The sequence below is a fragment of the Diabrotica virgifera genome, chromosome 10 (genome assembly GCF_917563875.1).
Source record: "Diabrotica virgifera virgifera chromosome 10, PGI_DIABVI_V3a".
Lineage (NCBI taxonomy): Eukaryota > Metazoa > Arthropoda > Insecta > Coleoptera > Chrysomelidae > Diabrotica > Diabrotica virgifera.
Window position 1 is genome coordinate 34061398 of NC_065452.1, and position 19152 is coordinate 34080549.

Here is a 19152-nt window from a genome sequence, read left to right on the forward strand (position 1 = left end):
TCATACAAATGCTCGATCGGATTTAAATGTGATATAGGGTATATGGTGGCCAATATAACCTTTAAAATTTAATATCATTAGTATTCACTAATCTAGGGGCATGAGGACGTGCTTTATCGTGCATTAGAACGAATCTGTCATATCCAACATAGCCAGCAAATGACAGAACATGATCTTCTAAAATGTTTTCAATGTACAGTTACGATCACTGAATAGTTTACTCCTTACTTTTTATATTGTAATACTGTAAAATTGCAATATCGTACGAATTTGACAAATGTCAAAGTCAAAAAATTGCAAAAAGTCAATGCTTGTCAAAACTTTCGCGAGTGTTCAAAAATAAAATAAAAGTACCTATATCAAACTCCTCCAAAATGGTTAGAATACATTTGAATGATGCGCAAAAAGCAAGAGCAATTGCCAAACTCGAAGACGGTTGGTCACTAAGGCAAGTTGCTGCTGATTTGAATGTGAGCCATATGTGGATATGGAAGATCAATCAAAGATGAGATAATTTTCACTCTATAGCACGGTTGGGCGGTTCAAGAGGGCAGAAGATCTCCACAGATCAACAGAATGAGATGTTAGTAGATTATTTGAGAGAATCTCCTTTTGTCACAGCTCAAAAAGCAAGATAAGAGACAGCGTTTCCAGGCAGTATTTGCACTGCACGTAGAAGAATTAAAGCAAGTGGACTGCTAAATTGTGCAGCTGCAAGGAAACTTTTTTTGACTGAGGATCACAAGAGGAGACGAGTTGAATTTTGTAATGAATTTATAAACCGCGATGAGAATTTTTGGTCTAGGGTTGCATTTTTCGATGAAAAAGTATTTCAGTAATATAAAAATGGTCGGGTCAGGTATGATGAACAATATACGCATCATTTAAGAAATAGTGGAGGATTCTCGGTCAACATATGGGGATGGATAAGTGCTGAAGGCCCGGGCGTTTGTTATCATGTAGAAGAGAAGTTAACAGGATTACATTACACACGTATTCTTGAGCACACAATGTTGCCATCGGTGATCCAGAGATTCTCCAACAACGACTTCATCTTCCAACATGACAATTGCCCGGTGCATACGAGTAGAATTGTTCGATAATGGCTAGAAGAAACTGATGTTAATGTTCTTCCGTGGCCTTCCCGTAGTGCAGACTTTAACCCCGTCGAAAATGTGTGGGCAGAGTTAACAAAGAAACTAAATGAAAGAAACCTTAGATCACGGAATAGAATTGAATTATGGGAAGCAATTGAGCAGGCATGGGAAGAGCTTGTTAACTATAACATGAGGGCATTGGTGCTATATATGAACAGAAGACTGCAAAATTGTATTGACAAGAATGGGGCTTCCACAAAATATTCATTATTTTTTTTATTATTGTCATTGTTTATCATTATTTAAGGGGCTCTCCTAGTGTAAAAGTACGAAATTCATATATTTTTTGGGAATTTCTAAAATAAAAGGTACTGTACCAATTGATTTGAAAATTTGCATGAGAATTTATTATTAAAGCTCGGATTTATAGGCAACAAAAATTGAAGAAAAAGGCGCCTATATAGGCAAAGATTTTTATTAAAAAAGGCAGGAATATTAACATTTAGGCAAAATATAGGCAATAAAGGAATATAACTTATTATTTATTGTACAAAGTAAATTAACGTAATATTAACTTAAGGCAGGTATATTTACACAGCATAATCATAACATTAGTATAAATAAACTAGTAACTAAATAACTGTTAATTAATAATTAAACATTGTAACCACTCAAAATTTTATCATTAATAGAAACAACTAAATGTTTTTCAATATTTTCGGTCTTAAAACTATGTCTTCGATCACTTAAAACTAATTTGTACATTGAAAACGAACGTTCGACATCGACAGATGTAATTAGAGCATATTTCAGAGCGGATAATAAATCTGGCATAATTTGTAATTCTTCGGAAAATGTCCCATTCAAAACTTTAGCAACATTAGATAAAAACGAAAAACCTTCATTCTTGTCGAAAAAATATTTCATTTTTTTAAAAATTAATTGACCGTTACTTCCAGGTGCTGATTTAATTTTCGTCTTTAAATTATCTATTAATTTTACTGACACATAAATTTATCTCTTGTTTTTCTAATAAGGTAATTGTGGTAACTATTAATTTATAATTGTCATTGATATAAGCGAGTTCCTGTTTCAATTTGGGATTTTTTAATATTTTTTTTGCTTCTCAATATGGCTTCGGAAATATCATCATCAAATTCTGACATAACTAATTCTATTTCATTGCAGTGTTCAAAGTAAAAAAACTGCTTCGAGCCAGGTTTTCCCACCTTGTAATTACTGGTTTAGGTGGCAAAGGGACACCGGGAAGTCTTTCTTTATATATTTGCACCCTCAACGGAGCCTTTACAAAAACTTTTTTCATAAAATTTATAAAATGATTTACCAACGGAAACAGATTTCTTATTTCTTCAGCAATTCTATTTACCCCGTGGGCTACACAAGTGCAATTAATTAAATTAGGATAAAAAATTTTTAAATTAACAGCAGCTTTTAACATATATGCCGCAGCATCTGAAAGCAATAAAACTATTTTATTCACTGGTATAGGGTTGGGCAAAAAGAGGTTTGTTAAACTATCTTGTATAAATCGACTTATTGTTAAATTGTTTGTTTTTTCCAATTCTTTAACGGCAACTAAATAAGGTTTTCTTGCAAAGTTTTCGTTCAAAATTTCAATCATTAAATTAGCTATATACCTGCCGCATACATCTGTCGTTTCATCCACGATAATATACAAAAAATTGCCCTCTAACTCCCGCTTAATTTTTGAAATACATTCCACATAACATTTTTCCACAGTATATTTTCTCAATGTACTCTCGTCCGGCAAGGATTTATTAAGATATTTTTCGAAAAAACATTTAAAACTAGGGTTATTAACTTTATATAGTTGGAATGTTGGATGCAATCATCATCTGGCATAAATCAAATTTAAATGCGTCTTCCTCCTTTTTTTTTGAACTGCTTAAACTATCCCGCAGAGATATTTGGGCTAACTTAGAGGAATTTAATTTTTCCAAATTACGTTTATGAAGTGGGGTTCCACAATGCTGGTCAATAAAGTACTTTTTTCTACTTGAAATCTGAGAATTAAAAAAAAAATAATTAGAATTCTAAAACCGCTTTAGAATTTAGTTATGTTGTGGGACGAGAAAAAAAGAGAACAAATAAAACTTACCGATTTGCCGCATGGTTTACAAAATGCTCCATCTCCTTCTAGAGAAAGTTCCGAATAAGGTGCGATCCATAGCCTTAATTTAGATGTCATCTTTTCACACAAATGTCTAAAACGTTTTAAAAAGTGTTCTTTGCTTTTCGGTATACGCAACAAAACTAAACTAGGATATAGCAATTTGTGACTAAACTCTGATACAGTAACCGACTCTACAACTGATAATAAACTAATAAAGGATTTCAAAATAGTTAACCCTCAAGTCTCGATCAGGTACATTTTCCTAGAAATCTGTTATATAAACAACCCATTGATATTTTATTATTGATCCAAAATTTTATTTTAGAATGGTTTAGTAATAGAATAATATCATGGGTATTACCATGAAATTTTAAAAAAGGCACAAATAGGCGGAATTTACGAAAAAAGGCAAAAAGTGCAAAAAACAATTATAATAGGCAAAATAGACAAAAAAGGCATTTTGCCTATAATCCGAGCTTTATTTATTATAAGAAAAACTACATGTAAAACAATTTGCATAAAAAATATTGACAATTAAACGATTTATGCGCCATCATCAACTAGGGGTTTTTTGATCGGATAAAAAATGTCAATTGGAGGTTTTTGTAACTGAAAATGTTTTAGCTAATTTAAAAAAAAATTCAACAATTTGTCATTTATCCAAATTTTAATATTTTTTTAAAATCCTAGTTAATGGTATAGGAAATAACTCAAATTTCAATAATTACTTTGAAATTTTATGTTTCAGGATCTCTATTAGTCGCAATCACTGCAGAAGTGGGGCCATGTTTTTATTTTCACGGTGCCAGTAGATGGCGCATAAATCGTTTAATTTTCAATATTTTTTATGAAAATTGTTTTGCATGTACTTATTTTTATAATAAATTCTCATGCAAATTTTAAAAATAATTGGTACAGTACTTTTTATTTTAGAAATTCCCAAAAAATATATGAATTTCGTACGTTTACACTAGGATAGCCCCTTAATATAAAACAGATTTAAAATAAAAGGCATATTTTAAAACCAGACTTTTTTTATCCATAATCCATTTAAAACCAAACCTTTTATTTATAATCCATTTTATTCACAAAACTTCTTTCTATACTTTTCATTTTGTTAAATTTTTTAAAATATTTAGATTTTTTAATTTTAATCAACCTATTCTAGCTACATAGGTACACCACTTTGACGTAAATGGTGCTTTTAAACGAGGTAAAAATTTTAAAAATCGGCTCCTAGATACGTAAGTAAGCCTGTAAACTATTCAATGATTGCCCAATCATCTCTACAAGTTCGATATGTCCTTCCCAAACAATTCCGCAAATAGCATTTAAGCCGCCGTCACCAAAACTAACGCTCTGTATGAGGTTACAACTGGCATAGTTCGCTAACTCTTCTGTAGACAAGTTTCGTCAATCTCGCTTCCCTAACTGAATTCTAGTCGCATTAAAAACCAGAGATATCTTTGGATATATGTGTCGTTTTGTGGATTCAAACACTTGTTCTTTGCTCCTTAGTTTTATTGATATTCTTATACTAATACTGTCCCCCCAAAAAGACTAAATACATGGTTTTAATAGCAGATCTAATAAGGTGTAAATTAGAGCTGGAGGGTCAAACAATAGAACAAGTTATGGAGTTTAAATATCTAGGCATCACACTATCTAGCTACGGAAAGCTCGAAACAAGTGGAAGATCAGGTGAATAAAGCAAACAGGGCCGCAGGTTGCCTGAATGAAACAATATGGAGAAATAAAAACATCGGAAAAGAAGTGAAAGGCAGAATTTACAAAACAGACATCAGACCAATAATGACATACGCGGTAGAAACACGACCTGATACAGTAAGGACAAAAATAATGCTAGAAACAGCAGAGATGAAAACACTGCGAAAAATCGATGGTAAGACACTGTGGGATAGAGCTAGAAGTGCAGATATACGACGGAGATGCAAGGTGAACAACAAATAACTGGGTGAAAAACAGAAGAGTAGAATGGAACGACCACATAAGCCGAATGACAACAAATAGAGTAGTAAGGACGGCGAGAGACGGTTCTCCAATAGAAAGACCACGAAAAAGATGGAATGACAACTTGCTGGAGGCACATTCGTCATGTCTACATAAAAAAAGAAGAAGAAGAAGATACTAATACTACCTAGACATTGTACTTATATTCTAGTTAATACTACCATGTGCTTGCGGCATCAATATCTTCCTTCCTTTATCTTTCTTCTTCTTCTTCTTTTTCTTCTTCTTGTGCCACTCCTATCGGAGATTGGAAATCATCAAGGCTATCCTGATCTTGTTTACAGCTGACCTCAAGAGTTCATTAGTGGTGCAGCCAAACCACTCTGTCAAATGAAATGAAATTCGTTTACGGCGTGGATTCCGTTTTCCTTCTATTTTTCCTTGCGTTATATTTTGAAGTAATGCGTATTTACATCCTCTCATCAGGTGAGCCAAATATTCGAGTTTTCTTCGTTAACAAAATTTCTGGATCTTTTCCTATTATTTGTATTACTTCAAAGTTTGTGACTCTTTCAACCCAACTTATCTTCAGCATTCGAGGGTAGCACTATATCTCGAAACTTTCAATATTTTTTATGTTGTTCTGTTTAGGAGTCCAGGCCTCTACGCCGTATGATAGAGTGTTAAATACGTAGCCTCTCAGCATTCTTAATCGTAGAGGGACCCTTATATCTCGTCTTTTTATTCCATTATTTTAGTCTCCAGTTTCGTTTATTAAAGTTCTTAAGTATTTGTAACAAAATACATATGATTCTTTTTCAATTTGAATGCCGTTTATACTAATATGTGAGGGTTGTGTCATGTTTTTACTAAAGACCATATACTTGGTTTTTTTATATTGATATTTATGCCATAATTGTTGCAAGCAATATTTACGTTTGTAAGGAATCGTTGTAATTCTTCTACTGTTCCTGCAACAAGTACAGTATCGTCCGCGTATCCTCATCTTTAACATAGCCTATATCTCTAATATTACATGTTATGTCATAACTTCACCTCACTGCCACAGAACGCCATAAAAAGGATTAGAGGAAGTACAATCGAACCCGCTTATTGGAATAGCCCTCGTGCCAAGCAAAAGTATTCCTATAACTGGCATATTCTAATATCCGATCATTTGTTGCTAGTAAAAACGTTTCGGGACCTAAAATTTCTATTCCTTAAACCGGGATATTCCTATAACCGGTATTCTAATAAGCGGGTTCGACTTACACTTTTACAACATGCTCCTCCTTCGATTTTACAATCTTGTCTTACTACATTGTTACAGTTGAACTTACATTATCAGTGGCGTACTTAGCATGGTTCCGCGGGTTCCGCGGAATCAGTGCCCGGGCCCCGCAGGGGCCCGCTGTAACACTTAGGGAATTTCTCTAACGGAAATGTAACTGCTTAATAAATTTTAATTTTTGTGTAGCTAATTATAAATAAAAACGAAGAATACCCATTCATAAAAAATTTAAAAACAAAATTTATTAACCCTTAAACGCCCAACCTTTTTTAGGTTCCATGTACGCCCAAGGGTGGGTAAAAAATGTCCACCTCGAAAATAGCTAATATATTTATTGAGAGTTGTTGAAAATGGATTAAACTTGAGAATCTTATGCTTAATAAACACAGCATCTTCTAAAATATTAATATAAACAATTTACAAACCTTACAACAAAATTACAATGTACATCAAAATTAATATACCAGTAAAAGCCAGTAATTCAGATTTGTCGATTTTCTCCATATTCTTCCTTTCAGCCTCCTTATTGGCGGATAATTATGTAGACTATGCAATTATACGTCGATAATTATATGGATTATCTTCCTACCAACGAGAAATTATATAGAAACCTTTAGCAACAAGTTTTACCAAGGGTGTACTTTTTATGCCCACCCATATTTAACTCAAGATGCTACTTTTATTTTCAAAAATATCGGTAGAACCAAATTAACATTCGATAGAGGGCTGTCTTTTTAACAATAAATAATTTTTTTAAAATTTTTAAACACGTAATAAATATGTTACAAGAGAATACGCATTAGGTGGACATTTTTTACCCACCCTTGGGCGTTTAAGGGTTAAGAGACAGGAAACGCTTTTGTAAGGTTCCTTACTCGTTTTACCTGTTTAAGCCGAAGCCCTTGTTTCAAAGACTAACCGCCGGTCCTTCCTACACGTGTGAACTCAAACACTTGTATTTTTTTTACATTAGCACGATCCATGAATAAGTTGTAGGTAAACTACAAAGTTGCAGAAATTCGGATAGTGAGATATTCAATGCAAGTTTTATACGGTGGGTCATAAAAATAATTCCCATACAATAGGCTCGATGTGTTTATAGCACATTGCTCCTTCATCCTGTATGTTTAAGTAATTCTTAATAACTGAAATAAAATTCTAAATATACACAATAGTGGTAAGGGTAATAAGGATAAATATAAACACTAACTTCTTTTTAAGAAAATCTCGTTGTTAGATACAAGATATCAACCTTACCGTTATCCAAGTTTTTTTTAATATTTTTTATTTAAGTTTGTATGTAATTATTTAATTTATTTATATCTAAATCTAAATGTATCATATTATGCAATTTGAGAATCTATTTTTTTATATAAATTTCATTTCAATGACAATTTTTTAAAAGCTGTTTAATTTTCCGATATTAAGGTCTTTAATTATGACTGGAGATTTAGATGTAGATTTTTTAGTTTCATTATTTATGAAAACGGCTGGCGTAAAGTAATCAGTCATGTCAGTATGAAAAACGATGCGATTGGGCAATATTAACTTACTATTTTAATAGTTAATTGATTTTTAAAAAACATACTATTTAAAAAACATCAAAGTACGTAAGTTATGATCTAAATAATGTAAATAATCCTTTTTTTTTTGGTTGGTAAAAAAAAATCGTGAAAATCACCCTGTAATTAGCATCCCAAATAAAATTAATCGTTCCCGCTTCCCAGATTACTTATGTATTGTATTGTTTATAAGATCTGTAAGATTCGTTGGTTCAAAGTGCTTATTTTTGAACAGGCTGTAGTTAAATGTGCTTAAGCGAGTCACTAATCACGAGCATATGAAAATTTTGAATAACCATATCGTAACTAATTTTTGTCTTCAGAAAAACAAAAACTCCAAAATATTCACAATAGCAACACCTATATTTTTTACTAGGTGAGATACTTGGTATCACCTATAATTTTTAAATTTTTTTGAAAAAAAAATATTTTTTTCAAAATAAAAAAAAACTTTTTTAATTTTTAAATGAGCATTTGCTACCGATAAAACTTACAGATCGTATAAACCATAGGGGGTGATTTTTACGATTTTTTTACCAAAATACTTTATTTTCAGCATTACATACTTAATATTGATGTTACAAACTTAAAAATAAAACAAAAATAAAGCTTTTTAAAAATTTTTAAAAAGTTGTGATAAGTTTATTCCGAAAAGTGCTTCATTTTTTGGTTACTTCATGTTGAGATATTTGATTTGGACTTTGACGGATAAGAACATACTTCCCATTACCATTTTTTTACTTTTTATAAGCTATATTTTTATTAACAATATTTTTTTCGATAAAATACTAGAAGAATTTTTTACTAAGAAAACACCATTTTTTTAAATGTATTAATATTTTTTGTATTTTGTCAACGGCATCTGATTTGGACGTCGGAACGTTAATAAAATCATTTTTTTACTAAAATTGTGGCTTATTTCCCATTAAAAATAGTTAATTACAAAAATGCCACAAGAAAATAGCTTCAGAACAAATACTTACTTTTTGCGTTATTTACGAAAAACCGTCTAAAAACGTGTTTTTGTAAAAAAAATGAACATATTCACTCGCAAATAATTCGAGAAATATTGACATAGTGAAAAAACTCTAGCACTACGGTTGCTTAGAAGTAGTCAGTTTATCCAATTCCGGACTTATCTTGATCGTGTTTTTCACCCCCGAGAAGGGGTGAAACTCAACCCCAGGGCAAAAGCACACATCGGCACAATATCACTTTTTTTGTTTGGCATGTTAGCTATGTGTATGCTAAATTTCATCTCAATCCAAGCGGTTCTTTAAAATATACAGCAAAAACCGTAGAGTAAATGGACTATAAATTAGCTTGAGTTTTTATAAAATACATGATATATTTTATTACATACAGTAAGGTCTCGTTTTATGTGGTGGATATGTTCTTCAGAAAACCGAATATAAAAAAATCGCATAAAAAAAGACTTTACTTGCATTGAAAAAGTAGGGGTACGTTCCGTGATTTTCTAAAATCACACAAAATGGTGGACTTTTGTCCACCAACAATTTTGTCTTTGATGATTTTTTTTTCTCCATTGGGCCAAATAAGATGATACAGAAGAAATTAAAAACGCAGACTAACGATATTGAGATTGCAAAAACCTTTTCTAATGGAACATAAAACTTTACGACACTTAATTAAATGTTTCAATTTAGAAATCAAAATGTGCTGTTATTATACTGCAACTTAAAATCAGCAACATTTAAACTCTTAAATACTTAAACATTTAAATTTACTTTCAACACAATTACAGGTTATACCTTTCAATGAGAATTCAGATTGATATAATAGTCCAGGGCGCATCTGTTTTGAGATGGACGTTGATAGGTGATTCAAATTTTTTTGCAGAAATTGCTTGAAAATTACTCAAATAATAATATTTGAAATAAAAATGTATACCATTTATATTCAGTTGCAATGCGAAGGCAAAACAATCTTACTTTTCAATTAGAATACGGAGCGCAGTCCAGTCCTCTGAATCGCGATTTTCGGCTCTTATTGGAGCCTCATCGGAGAGAACGTAGGCACTGTTCTCCATATCCTAATTGACCAGCACAGAGAGCTTTTCCCACCCATTGCAACCGAAGTGAAGGTATTAGGTGACTAGCGTCATCTGGCAATTAAAAGATGAAGTAGTTTTCAATCCTAATAGCAAAATTAATAATATTGAAAATATTAAAAACATTACTAAAAGATTTTTAAATTGAAAACTTATTGGTACACTTTCCTGGTGACACCTCCAAGGCTTCTACAATTTGCAAGCACATGGATGCTGCAGTGAAGACAAAGGGAAGGAATTCTATACTATGCAATTCACATCCCCCGTCTGCCGCTTGGTAAAGTTCCAACGGAAAATGCACCTGGTTACTCTACGGAGTAATACGACTATAAAATAAAAATGTATACCATTTTTATTCAGTTGCAATTCGAAGGCAAAGCAATCTTACTTTTCAATTAGAATACGGAGCGCAGTCCAGTCCTCTGAATCGCGATTTTCGGCTTATATTGGAGCCTCATCGGAGTCTCATAAGAGCCGAAAATCGCGATTCAGAGGACTGGACTGTGCTCCGTATTCTAATTGAAAAGCAAAATGGTATACATTTTTGGATGTGAATTGCATAGTGTAGAATTCCTTCCCTTTGTCTTCACTGCAGCATTCATGTGCTTGCAAATTGTAGAAGCCTTGGAGGTGTCACCAGGAAAGTGTACCAATAAGTTTTCAATTTAAAAATCTTTTAGTAATGTTTTTAATATTTTCAATATTCTTAATTTTGCTATAAGGATTGAAAACTATTTCATCTTTTAATTGCCAGATGACGCTAGTCACCTAATACCTTCACTTCGGTTGCAATGGGTGGGAAAAGCTCTCGGTGCTGGTCAATTAGGATATGGAGAACAGTGCCTACGTTCTCTCCGATGAGGCTCCAATAAGAGCCGAAAATCGCGATTCAGAGGACTAGACTGCGCTCCGTATTCTAATTGAAAAGTAAGATTGTTTTGCTTTCGCATTGCAACTGAATAAAAATGGTGTACATTTTTATTTTATAGTCGTATTACTCCGTAAAGTAACCAGGTGCATTTTCCGTTGGAACTTTACTAAGTGGCAGACGGGGGATGTGAATTGCATAGTGTAGAATTCCTTCCCTTTGTCTTCACTGCAGCATCCATGTGCTTGCAAATTGTAGAAGTCTTGGAGGTGTCACCAGGAAAGTGTACCAATAAGTTTTCAATTTAAAAATCTTTTAGTAATGTTTTTAATATTTTCAATATTATTAATTTTGCTATTAGGATTGAAAACTACTTCACCTTAATAATATTTGAGTTATCCTCCCACTCAAAACGGTCCGGAACATTGTTAAATAATCAAAATGTCAAAATATGAAGGAAAAATTCGATTTTTTTATTGGTTTTTTGATTATAACTTTAAAACTATTCATTTTTGAGAAAAGTTGTATTGACATAAAAGTTGCGCAATTAAATTTTCTACAATATAGAGTTAGTTAAAAATTTAAAAAATAGTCACCCTTGTTGCAAAATAGCAATAATCGCGAAAAAAGCCATACAAAAACAAGTATTCGCATTTTACGTTTTTCAACCATTTATGTTAAACTTAGGACCTTCATATTTTACCCAGAAAAACTTTATGATATAGTAAAATAACACTGTCAATTTCATTAAGATCGGTTAAATAGATTTTGCAAAATAAATTTTGCAATCCAGCTTTCGCAAAAAAAATTCATTTTTTCAAAATGTTACAGGACTGAAAATAAAGCAGATAGCAAGTTGAATTTTTTTTCTTATAGAAGTGTACTGTGCCTTTCATTTGCAATTGCAAAATTAAAATCGATTAATTATCACGGCGTCAGGAAATTTTTTAAATAAACGTTAATTCTTGGTGCCACGCGCAGGACAGCGGTGTTTGATTCACACAAGTTGATTTCCACCAAAATTTCTTCAAATCTTTATCTAATATATTATTTTCTTGCTCTATATTTTGTTGTATTTTAATAATTCTACAAAAATCAAACTAATTTTATTATTGTTTGTAAAATATTGTTTAAACAATTGCATATGTTTAAAAATAATAAACTTTTAATCTCTAAGTTAAAATATATGAACAAAGAAAGTTTTTGCTAAAAAAAGTGTTATTTCAAAGGATAGAGTATATGTTTTTATTTTGCAATAAACAAATTTATTTATTTATATCGGAATGTAATAAAAATTAAAATGTATCAATCATTATCAAAGGTCATTGGAATGCCCAATCAGAGCAAACTATCCGCTGTCCTGCGCGTAGCACCAATAATTAATGTTTATTAAAAAAAATTACTGACGCCTTGGTAGTTAATCGATTTTTATTTTGAAAATTGAAAATGAAACGTACAGTATACTTCTATATGCAAAAAAAATTTCAACTTGCTATCTGCTTTATTTTCAGTCCTGTAATATTTTGAATAAATGAATTTTTTTTGCGAAAGCTGGATTGCAAAATTTATTTTGCAAAATCTATTGAACCGATCTTAATGAAATTAACATTATTGTTTTACTGTATCATATAGTTTTTCTGGGTAAAATATGAAGGTCCTAAGTATAGCATAGATGGCTGAAAAATGTAAAATGCGAATACTTGTTTTTGTATGGTTTTTTCGCAATTATTGCTATTTTGCAACAAGGGTGACTATTTTTTTAATTTTTAACCAATTCTATATTGTAGGAAATTTAGTTACGCAACTTTTATGTCAGTACAACTTTTCTCGGAAATGAATACTTTTAAAGTAATAATCAAAAAACAAAGAAAATAATCGAATTTTCCCTTCATTTTTTGACATTTTCATTATTTAAACAATTTTCCGGACCTTTTTGAGAGGGAGGATAACATAAATATTATTATTTGAGTTATTTTCAAGCAATTTCTGCAAAAAATTTTGAGTCACCTCTCAACGTCCAAATGTACTAATATTTTTACAGATGCGTCCTGGTCTATAATAGCTACATGCTACATTATGTAACAAGGGGAATACCCCAATTGCAAGCCCTCAGATTACTGGATGGGAATAGTTAATATTATTTATATTAATTGTTAATAATAGAAATTTTTTAATGAAATACAAACCGCACAACTTCAAAATCGCATTAAAATAATCCGCATAAAAAGAGACCTTACTGTAATATGATGATTGATATTTAATGTCTATTAAATGCTTTAATATTATTATTATCCTCGATACCGTAAAGTATTAGAGAAAGGCTTAAGTAAGTAAGTAAGTGCCAACTGTTGATATACAATGTGTGTTTTAATTGGGCGAGCGGGCCCGCATCCCAACTGGAACCAGGGCCCGCTGATCTATCAGGAAGCCACTGTACATTATACAATATTTTTTTTACAGATTTAGGCACAGTGCAGTGTGTTTGTCCATTGGGATACGCTGGCACCGGCACTGGTCCAACCGGTTGTGTTCGTACAAATACTCCTCTACATGCCTGCCAACCAAACCCATGCGTTCATGGACGCTGTACCATTGCTGATGATGGAAACTACCACTGCAATTGTTACAGGTTTTACACAGGCGCCACTTGCGACACTTTGAAATCAGACGCTTGTACACCGAATCCATGTAAAAATAACGGCGAATGTCAAAGCGTTAATAATAGACTAAAATGTGTTTGTAAGTCTGGATTTACTGGAGCATTCTGTCAAACACAATTGCAAGGTAAGATAACTTTTTTTTTATTTATAAACTACTACCCAAATAACAATGATGTGGGTTCGTATCATGTTCTAAGCATATCCTACCAACATTCGTCGAAGTATATCCTTTTTAGTATATGCGTAGTACAAGCATATCATGTACCATAAAAAACATTCTAAATTTCATGTTCTTTGCATGTGCTTCAAAGAATATTCTTGCACCGAATATACTGAGCACATTCGTGTACGTAGTATCTCGGAATGTTCGTAAAAGTTTATTCTTAGAATATACCTTAATCGAATATTTTTATTATATGCGTAAGTATATGCAAAAGTATATGCTTAACATATACTTGTATATACTTTTAAAATATCTTAAAAAGAATATACTGTATGTACCTATAGGAAGAAGAATAATGTTAGCCTATAGGTTATCAACTTCGTTAAGAATAATTAATAAAGTTTAGGTATTTTGGTAGGTACTACTGAACTATCTAATTCATTTTTTTAAACCATTTTAATTGTATGGTAAAAAAGTTTAAAATTTAATTCTATTGAAGAAAAATGAGAAATTCTCGTTTCGTTTTCAACTGAAATGAATATAATATACCATGAGTATTTTTAGGTATAATTTTATTTTTAACTACATTACATTCAGGTAAAGGTCCACAACCAAACAACGTGAAACGGGAACCCGGAAACGGCCATTCATTGTCATTCTGACCCTTGCATTTTGCATTGCATATTATACCTGCACAGCGGAAGGGGGTAGGTAACAAATAACAAGGGCAAAATAATATGAAAATAGCTTCCAGTACAGTTAGTTAGGCATTTGTGTCTACGCTGTTAGAACGAAGCGAAGACGAAGTATTTTCGTCTGTGACTACTATAGTAGAAGGGTTAATCAATATTATCTCTTAGAACCATTTTATCTAATGGTGCGTACTGACTTGATCCGAACATTTTTCCGGTGCATTTTCTTCGAACGAACCGAACGAGCAGAGTGCGTTGTAACAAATTGCTCTAGTCAGTACGTGTTCGCAAGCAAAATTCTGCCGAACCGAACGAGCCGATCATTTTCCGATGACTGTCGGTAACCGTTGAAAGATCAAAAGTGAGCATTTGTTCGTTGATGCTCAGTGGGTACGGGCGTACTCCAGATTCTCTGCTACCATGGTCGGACAAACACTGAAATAAGATGAGCAGAATATGGGAACGCTGCGAATAGAACGAACCCTTCGAATAACCTGAGCATTTACTTGTTTGTGGCGTTCGGTTCGTTCGGAAGAAAATGCTCTAGTCAGCACGCAACTTAATAATTTCCTTGGTAATCTTTTTGGCACATTTTTGTAGGGTGTGGCGGTTATTTAAGAGGCGATAATGGTACCTTAAAATTCCCAGCTGGAGATTTTGCTACGTATAATCATCGTTCTAGCTGCGCATGGAAAATCACGTTAAATTCAACAAATAAGGTTATCAAACTAAACTTCACTAAGTTCGATCTAGAAGATTCACCCAATTGTGGAAATGACTGGTTGGAGGTGAGTAATTGTATTTTTTCTTATCATTTCAGCTTTGTGTTGTTCTGAAGCTATTTCCTTGTGGCATTTTTATGATTAATTATTTATATGGGAAATAAGCCACAATTAAAATGAAAAAAATAATTTTATTAACGTTTCGACGCCCAAATCGGGTGCCGATGTCAAAATACAAAATATTACTAGAATAAACAAAAGTGTTGTTGCTAAGCAAAAAAATTCTTCTAATAATTTATTTAATCTGACTCATTTATATTGGCAATTCATACATATATTTATACATTTTAAAGTAGAAGACTTTAAAATGATATTGCCAATATTTATGAGTTGCGTTCCTGGGACGACTTACTGAAAGATAGTTCATTCGATTACATGAAATCAACCCTAACTCAAGAATATCCGTCACAAAAAAATTATAGCATGTGATCTGTCTTTAAAAAGACAACCAAATGCAACGACATTAAAATTCTCGCGTTAGAGACTTCATAGTAAATCACAAGGGAAAACCAGGAAAAAACCTTGTGATACTATCCCGACGTCGTAAGTATTTGGTCTTACATTTAATTTACTCTCAAAAAATAATACCAAATTCTGATTTGTAACAGGTTTAAATTATAAATATAATAATAATACTAGATATATAAGTAATATGTACTAAAATATAAAATATGTACTAGCTCCATATTATTGACTTACTAATCTTGGTATTTTCTTTCTATTGACTTCCTCTTTCAGTATGGGTAACCACATCCTACTGCATTCTATCGAGGAATTTGCGACACAATTGGTTTCATTTAGCATAATTAGAGCCGCTTCTTTGATTTTTCTCTTTTTACTATCTGATTCTTTCAGGACTATACTTGAATCTCTCCACTGAACTCTATGCTCATTATCCCATGCGTGTTGACATATTTGAGATCTATCAAATTCTCTATTTTTAATATAAGATTGATGTTCACTTATTCTAACGTCTAATGGTCTTGATGTCTCACCTAAATAAAATTGTTCGCATTCACAAGGTATTTTATAAATGCAATTCTTTGTTATTTCTTGATCATTGTTAGGTTTAGTTTTAGATAGAATAGATCTCAATGTGTTTGTTGTTTTGAATGTTGTTGAAATGTTGAATTTATTTCCTATTGTTTTAAGTTTCTCGGATAGTCCTTTTATATATGGTATTGATATTTTCCTCGTATTATTTCTTGTGAATGTTGTAGGATCCCGTTCTAAGTTGTTCTGTTCCATTCGATCCAATCTTGACAACTCCTTATTTATAAACGATAAAGGATAATCATTTTTTAATAAAACAGATGTTAATAATTGTTTTTCTGCTAAAAAGGAATTTTCGTTAGAACAAGTAATTTTGGCTCTATCATATAAGGATTTAATGATTCCCTTTTTAACGTTGATGTTGTGATTTGACTTGTAATTGAGATATCTGTTGGTGTGTGTTGGTTTTCTATACACTTGAGTCTTATATCCAATATCCTTCTTTGAGATCAAAACATCGAGGAAAGGTAGGCTGTTATTGTATTCCTTTTCCATTGTAAATTTTATTGTCTCTTCTTGATCGTTTATAATATTCAGGAACGTATCCAACAATTCTGATCTATGAGGCCATATTGAAAGCACATCATCTACATATCTCCACCATACTGTGGGTTTTAAATTTTGTTTATTATTTTATTTTTTGTTTATTCTTCTTTATCTCCATTATTGGCTAATATATTTATGGAGGATTTCGAAACTAATATTATTTCTAAACAAAATTTAAAACCCACAGTATGGTGGAGATATGTAGATGATGTGTTTTCAATATGGCCTCATAGATCAGAATTGTTGGATACGTTCCTGAATATTATAAATGATCAAGAAGAGACAATAAAATTTACAATGGAAAAGGAATACAATAACAGCCTACCTTTCCTCGATGTTTTGATCTCAAAGAAGGATATTGGATATAAGACTCAAGTGTATAGAAAACCAACACACACCAACAGATATTTCAATTACAAGTCAAATCACAACATCAACGTTAAAAAGGGAATCATTAAATCCTTATATGATAGAGCCAAAATTACTTGTTCTAACGAAAATTCCTTTTTAGCAGAAAAACAATTATTAACATCTGTTTTATTAAAAAATGATTATCCTTTATCGTTTATAAATAAGGAGTTGTCAAGATTGGATCGAATGGAACAGAACAACTTAGAACGGGATCCTACAACATTCACAAGAAATAATACGAGGAAAATATCAATACCATGTATAAAAGGACTATCCGAGAAACTTAAAACAATAGGAAATAAATTCAACATTTCAACAACATTCAAAACAACAAACACATTGAGATCTATTCTATCTAAAACTAAACCTAACAATGATCAAGAAAGAACAAAGAATTGCATTTATAAAATACCTTGTGAATGCGAACAATTTTATTTAGGTGACACATCAAGACCATTAGACGTTAGAATAAGTGAACATCAATCTTATATTAAAAATAGAGAATTTGATAGATCTCAAATATGTCAACACGCATGGGATAATGAGCATAGAGTTCAGTGGAGAGATTCAAGTATAGTCCTGAAAGAATCAGATAGTAAAAAGAGAAAAATCAAAGAAGCGGCTCTAATTATGCTAAATGAAACCAATTGTGTCGCAAATTCCTCGATAGAATGCAGTAGGATGTGGTTACCCATACTGAAAGAGGAAGTCAATAGAAAGAAAATACCAAGATTAGTAAGTCAATAATATCGAGCTAGGACATATTTTATATTTTAGTACATATTACTTATATATCTAGTATTATTAATATATTTATAATTTAAACCTGTTACAAGTCAGAATTTGGTATTATTTTTTGAGAGTAAATTAAATGTAAGACCAAATACTTACGATGTCGGGATAGTATCACAAGGTTTTTTCCTGGTTTTCCCTTGTGATTTACTATGAAGTCTCTAACGCGAGAATTTTACTGTCGTTACATTTGGTTGTCTTTTTAAAGACAGATCACATGCTATAATTTTTTTGTGACGGATATTCTTGAGTTAGGGTTGATTTCACGTAATCGAATGAACTATCTTTCAGTAAGTCGTCCCAGGAACGCAACTCATAAATATTGGCAATATCATTTTAAAGTCTTCTACTTTAAAATGTATAATATATGTATGAATTGCCAATATAAATGAGTCAGATTAAATAAATTATTAGAAGAATTTTTTTGCTTAGCAACAACACTTTTGTTTATTCTAGTAATATTTTGTATTTTGACAACGGCACCCGATTTGGGCGTCGAAACGTTAATAAAATAATTTTTTTCATTTTAATTGTGGCTTATTTCCCATATAAATAATTAATCATTTCAGCTTTCTCTTGCGTTTAGATTATTTGGTAGAAGACTGGTTCAAAATTTTACTCGATGACAACAATAGATGTTCAACAAAAATGTAGGAAGATAAACAATAAATTAGAATGGCGATATTACTACATAACATGTAGAGCGTAATAAGCTATGTAATAAATTACAATTCGAAGGATCACCTACTAAGGTGGGAATTCAAAATATGAATTTTTTTTTATCTCCCTTTATTGACAATCAGATATAAAACAAACATCTATAAGTCAATTTGTTGGTCTTACATTAAATTATATTATTGTAAATGTGGTGACGTGGAGAGGTAAACATCCAGCGATGTTTCCTCAGTTACCTCTTAGGTCGGAGGGCCAGCTCCTTCTGAGTCTTCTATTGTGGACAGGTTGCAGTAGTGGATGAAGTAGTGGATTAGGATGGTCTTCTAGTTTGTTGTGGTGTTTTCTGTTGTTTTCTCTGATGAC

General features: G+C 31.9%; 1 protein-coding gene across 1 annotated transcript in view; it reads left to right on the plus strand.

Annotated features, from left to right (window-relative positions):
- Window positions 1-19152, plus strand: part of LOC126878468 (cubilin-like) — a 447168-nt gene that overhangs the window by 72293 nt on the left and 355723 nt on the right. Inside the window, exons 9-10 of the mRNA XM_050641213.1 lie at window positions 13476-13799; window positions 15131-15318. Of these exons, the coding sequence (XP_050497170.1) occupies window positions 13476-13799; window positions 15131-15318 (512 nt within the window). The remainder of the gene's footprint in view (window positions 1-13475; window positions 13800-15130; window positions 15319-19152) is intronic.